Source organism: Eulemur rufifrons, chromosome 8 (genome assembly GCF_041146395.1).
Source record: "Eulemur rufifrons isolate Redbay chromosome 8, OSU_ERuf_1, whole genome shotgun sequence".
Classification (NCBI taxonomy): domain Eukaryota; kingdom Metazoa; phylum Chordata; class Mammalia; order Primates; family Lemuridae; genus Eulemur; species Eulemur rufifrons.
Window position 1 is genome coordinate 82,549,863 of NC_090990.1, and position 6,000 is coordinate 82,555,862.

Consider the following 6,000-nt stretch of genomic DNA (forward strand, 5'->3'; position numbering starts at 1 on the left):
TAAGTATAGGTTTTACAGGTTTGCGTACATTTTGGGTAGGGGTCTGAATGGAAGCATGTAATTCATAGAGGAACTAAATATGATATGTATATGGGTTTTGAAAATAAATGACATTTCTTGGTACATTCTAAAAAAAATCTTGTCCCATTTTAATTGGTTGTTCTGGTCATTTATCTCATTTCTAATTTAAACCTACCTTAACTGGGTACTCTTCTGCCTCTGTCCCTTGGTAGGCAGTGGTAGAAGTAATAGTCTGTAAGTCTCAACTGTGCATAGTCTATTATATAAGTCTAAACTGAATATTTGTTCCATTTTTTAGTGTGAAAAGATATTTTTGATGGATACAAGAATACAATCATCAGCCCCTGCTTTTTTCATGTCTTCTTGATTTTGTTCTTTCTATTAAGATAGCACAATTAACAGTAAGAACTAGTTCCTAAGAATAAAAGGGTATGGGTAAGTTTTTTTAAGAAATTATAACAGCAGGATGATTGGGGTCAGAGGTCAATGACACTGAGCATAAATCATTTTAATTATACTATATCTAGATATTTATCAGTTTTTTTGTCTATTCATTGAACATTTTATTCTTTGAATGCTCTATTAGTGAACATGTACCAGGTATGCTGTCAGCTCTACCTGAGGGCACAGTTGTGAACAAGGCAGATGTGACATATGACCTATGGCACTTACAGTTGAGGACAGCGAGAGATCCTAGGCAAATTATTGGTTAAAATTGAATTAAGTGCTAAAAGCAAATTATGGGGTGCTACAAAAGAACCTAACCTTGTCTAGAGGGTTAAGATCATTTACCCAGAAATGATGAGTAAGAGTGAAGCTGGGAAAAATGAAATAGAAGAAAGTAGGATTATTTTGTAATCCTTCTGGAGTCTTTCTCCTTGTGCCACGCACACACACACACACACACACACACTCCCACTCACCCATACACATATACAAGAGCTATAAGGATTTTAAATTAAAGATGTGTATTTCTGGAAAGACCTAGTGATCTAGGACTAATTACATTTCTTTAACTTAATTTTCTTGAGTTGCTTGCCAGTAACGGAGCTGAAATAGGTTGTGATGAGTCTTGGCTATGTGGTGTCCCAAATAAGCGTCAACGATATATTCTCTATTTGTAGAGCAGCTTTAGTTTTCTCTCTTTCTGATCTTGTCACTTGATCCCCAGAACCACCAACTCCTGTGTGGCTGACAAAATTCAATTGGAATGCAGGCAACAACCAACAGAGAAAGCACATGTCATTCCATTTATAAGTCTATCCATTCCAGCCCTCAGTTAAAAGGGATTTTGCTAATCTTAGAAACAACTAGAAACATTTTCATTTAATTAAAATGAGTACCCTTTTAACTGCTTAGTATAAAGTAAAGGGTGATTTTGCATCTGAGTCTGTGAAATTGTTTCTTTTTTCTTTAAAAGAGGTGCATGAGTGCAATTACCAGAAACCTACCAACGACAAATTTCTGCCTCAGAGTGTTTCTGGGTCTTAATTACAATCTCTGACAATGAAAAACAACTTCAGTTTTTTCTCAGCAATAAAGACAGTGAGAAACAGTTACCTCTGAGGTCAGGAATGCTGAAACTGGAGATTTTTATAGTTTATCTAGGAGATTTAAACATTTCCAAAATAACTGACCCAAAAAGCAGTGTGTACTACTTAAGTACCTTTGAGGAAAGGTTATAAAATCAAGGCTAATAGGATTAGGAACCTCTTGACTTGACAATGCTTGGTGCTATCAACCAGTAAATAAAAAAAAATGGCAGAGAAGTTATCTTGGTTTGTTTGGTTCTTCAAGGCACATTATTTACCATGATATTTATTGATTATCTAAAATATGTTAGAATTAAGGTCAGCTACCTAGGGTGAAGAAGCAAAAGCCCCCTTAGTTTATTTTCAAATGCCTGCTTCTCTTCCTCACCACTCCCACAGGCTGGGGAGGGAGGGAGGAAAAGAAATTAAATACTGTTTTAATTAGTCAGCTGATGAAACACCTGCTATTCAATTTGAGCCACTTTCTTCTCACAACCCAGAAATAAGTCATTACTCACTGTATCCACACAGTCAACACTTGTCCCTCCCCTTGGCTCACTCCACACCACTTCCCTGTGCCCATCAAAACACGGCCGCTCCTTTCCAAGTGCCTTACACTAATGGAAAGCTGGGGCACCGAGGGACCCTAGAGGTCATCTGGTCCAACCCACCTGCGCCCGCTTGCCCCCATCCCGAGAGTACATCCATCTGGGGCATGGACTCTTACAGCTTTGTGAAACTAATGCCTGTTATTCTCCCTGCTCTCTCCTTTGTCCCTACAGCACCATGGCTACTTATTCTGCCACATGTGCCAACAATAGCCCTGCACAGGGCATCAACATGGCCAACAGCATTGCCAACCTGAGACTGAAAGCCAAGGAATATAGTTTACAGAGGAACCAGGTGCCAACAGTCAACTGAGGAAAAAAGTTATTAAACAGGCCTAAGAAGAAATCAAAAACCATAAGACACCTATCCTGCTCTGTCATTTCTTCATCTGCTGGGGGGAAAAAAAAGTAAAAAACAAACAAAAACAAAATCCAGAACTAAAATATTGGGACCATGGCAGAGAAAAGCAGGAGAGGAGCAAAATGAAAATTAGTTAACAAATGTTCCTCCTCCCTCTGGGATATCACCACCACTTGTTTCTGTGTGTTTATTTTGTTTTTCTTTCTATACATGCTTTGCTTAATATACTCCAAGCTTCTTCAGCTAGGTTCAGCCCACCCACCCCCATGATTGTATGAGGTTTTTAATAAAACTACAGCAGCCAAAGAAACTATATTTTATATATATATATATATATATATATATATATATATCTCCAGAATGATTTCCCCTAGTCTCCTTCTTGACCTGTTTAAACCACAGTGCCTTATCCTGTCCTTGTTCTAGTTTTCTCTATAGAAGCTCTAGGAGCTTTTGAAAAGCCAAAGTCTTTCTGAAGAATCCGTGCCGGCCAGACAAAATTCCCTTTCTCATTGTCTCCATCTCTGTTGGTCATGGTAAGGTTTTTCCATCAGCTACTGGAAAAAAAAATTGTGTACAACATCTGGTCACTGGCCTGTGTGATCCAATGTAATTGGCTGTGTCTGGCTAATTCTAAGCTCTAAGCTCAAGATCTAAGCTCTGGCTTTAAGCTCTAAACTATAGATTATACTATCACCAGCGTCACCACCCCTCACCTCACCCAAACAATCTTAAAGATATTTGTTGTCTTTGAGTGATTTGCTGTCACAGCTATTTGGTAGAAGAAATATTTTTCATTTGAGAGAGGGGAGAGAAATTTCTCTAGAAACACAAAGACTGAGTTGTAAAAGGCATGCCTACATCTCTCTGGTGCCTTAAGGGTAGTCAGATGTACACTTATATATATACTTTATGTATTTATATATTTTATATGTATATAATATTGCAAGCTTGAGTTTGCAATTTCTCAAACACTACAGAAAGCAAATTTCACACCATCACCACTCTTCTTATCTCTACAGTGATAAGACTTATTAATAAGGGATCTTGCTGCTTTTCTTTTTCTATACAAAATTCTCCTTAAAGCCACAGAGCAATCGATAGGGCAGCTGTTTGAGAACAGGTCTCATTTTCACAGTAGTGCTTTAACTGAATTAGAAACTATTTTCTAATAGTTTCTGAGGCTGTAAAAATGTCCTTGAGTTTGGAGCCTGAACTGATACATTTGATCTATCACGGGAAGTGCACTTAGAGAGGAGGGAAGACCATTCAGTCATTCACCCCCTCTTTAGTCAACAGGAATCTGAAAGACATATGTTTAAGCGGAATACTTAAAGGTTTGTCTAAATTCCAAAATTTAAAAGGCAATTGTGGGCTATTTTTATTTTTAATATTTTGAAATATATTTAGTGCCTAAGGCTGGGAGTCAGGACTGATCCTTCTTTGTTTCTTTCTCTTTGTTCCCAGCCATGCTTTTGTAACTTGCCAGGTGGACTTGACCAAACCATGTTACCATGCTGTGCCTCAGTTTACCCATTCATGAAATGGGTTTAACAATACTTACCTACCTCACAGGGGTGTTGTGAGGCTCTATTCATTTGCTCCTTCATTCTTTCTTGTATTCTCTGTATGTCCAGCACTTTGTAGCCATGGTAGGAAAGGGACTATACAAGTGTACAATGTTAATGGAATGATATGGTACCTGGAAGTCTTGTTTTCCAGTAAGGAAATGCTGTCTTGCTGTACATACTTATAACCTTGTACTTGGAAATGAGAAATAGGTTTATATTTTCAGATCTCTCAAAAATCACATCATTTGACCAAAAGAATAATTTAAGACACACGGAACAGACATATTTTTAACTTATATTCTCATCCTGACCAGCTTTGTTCTCATAATTTTTAGTTATGAATGATTAATAAACTTTAGATTGATTTTGGCCAAATATGCCAACTTTGTACTGTGAGTGACAGGCAAGCTTTTGGGTGTAAGATGCACTTTTAGCACACATTTGTATTTCCCTTAGCATATCAGATTGAGCTAATGGTGATATTATTTCAGTCTAACAGCCACCAGTCTGAAAATGTATTTCAAATGTTGATTTTGTACTTCTTTCAGTAATAGGAAGGAAGCCCATTTTATGCATTTTGCTTTTACCAACTGATTTCCTTTTCTTTTAACCCACTATTAAAACATTTCTTAGTGAATGGTTCTTGTAGGCTGGCTGAACACACATTACTTGCTTACTAAAGAGTCCCTCCATTCATTCTTTTGTCACACCAGTTGCTGTGGATTATCAAGTTTTGAAGGCACAGTATATCCTAACAGACTGAAACATTCTTTGATTTGTGAAGTGGTTGCAATCCAAGAAATTGGTGAACTTTAGGGGTTTGGAGTGTGGGGAGACAGGCTAACAGAGGATTTGGGTTATAGGCAAGGAACAGAAATCATACACGAAAAGGTTTTATCAAGAAGGGGGAACCCTTAGGAGAGTGAGTAGAGCGATGAAGGGACATGTAAAATAACCCTATTAGAAATGTTCATCCAGACATCCATTTCCAGTGGCGAATAGAAAAGACTGAACTCATAAACCAAAAGGGTGGATGAAACTGGGTGATTTTGTCCAATGCCTTGGCCAAGTGATGTCTGGCAATACCATAGAGTAACCACTGCTGGTCAGCCAAGGAAACCTCCATTGCTGGTGAACCAACGCCATAAGCATCTATTATCTAAGCACTTGATCGAGAAGTATACATGTAGTACAAGCACTCAGTTTTGTTCATTTATTATTGATTTTTTAAAAATACAAGTTTGACATGTGATCTGAAGGAGTAGCCTTCTGGCTCTTAAGCCAGTTGTCAGCGGAGGGCCTCAGGGCCACAAACTTCAAGACTCCTGTTCCTCACCATCATTATACCCAGATACAGATGAATGAGTATGAACCATCTGTGTCCTCAGTCTCTCCCCAATCATGATGCTGATTTGTAGGGTACTTGGCAGGTTAAGCTAAACCAGAAGAGGTGACTTAACAAAAAAGGGAATGTCATTTAGGATATAAAGATCTCATAAGAAATGTAATATGTAAATTATATCTTGCTTTATGATGTAAAATATACATTGTTTGCGCTAGAATAGAAATGATTCCTTTTCAATAAAAAGAAAGAAGAATACTACTATGTCTGTTGTTATATACATTGAGCCTGCTGATTTTTTCTCTTTGAACTTCAAAAACACAGCTCTGCTAGGATCTGAGATTACATGAAGAAGAATAAAGCTAAGAAGGGTTTGTAAACAAGAAAACTTTTATCAGGGCATGATATTACTTTCTATAAAACAGGAAAATAATGTATTGTTCCTCAAAAACAAAGACAATAGTAGGAGGAAGAGGAGACATTTATTAGTATAATGAGTAACTGCAGAATAGAACTTTTATGAGAGTTTAACATTTTTTTCACCAATATGTTTAGCACCCATAAT

General features: G+C 37.4%; 1 protein-coding gene across 2 annotated transcripts in view; it reads left to right on the top strand.

The window, feature by feature from the left end:
• Positions 1 to 5,717, top strand: part of PRRX1 (paired related homeobox 1) — a 74,929-nt gene extending 69,212 nt beyond the window's left edge. For both annotated transcript variants that reach the window (XM_069478329.1, XM_069478328.1), the window contains one exon: positions 2,336 to 5,717. Coding sequence is in view for 1 of the 2 variants with exons in the window: in XM_069478328.1 (XP_069334429.1) it covers positions 2,336 to 2,474 (139 nt within the window). In the remaining variant the exon portion in view is untranslated. The remainder of the gene's footprint in view (positions 1 to 2,335) is intronic.
• Positions 5,718 to 6,000: the final 283 nt, after the last annotated feature.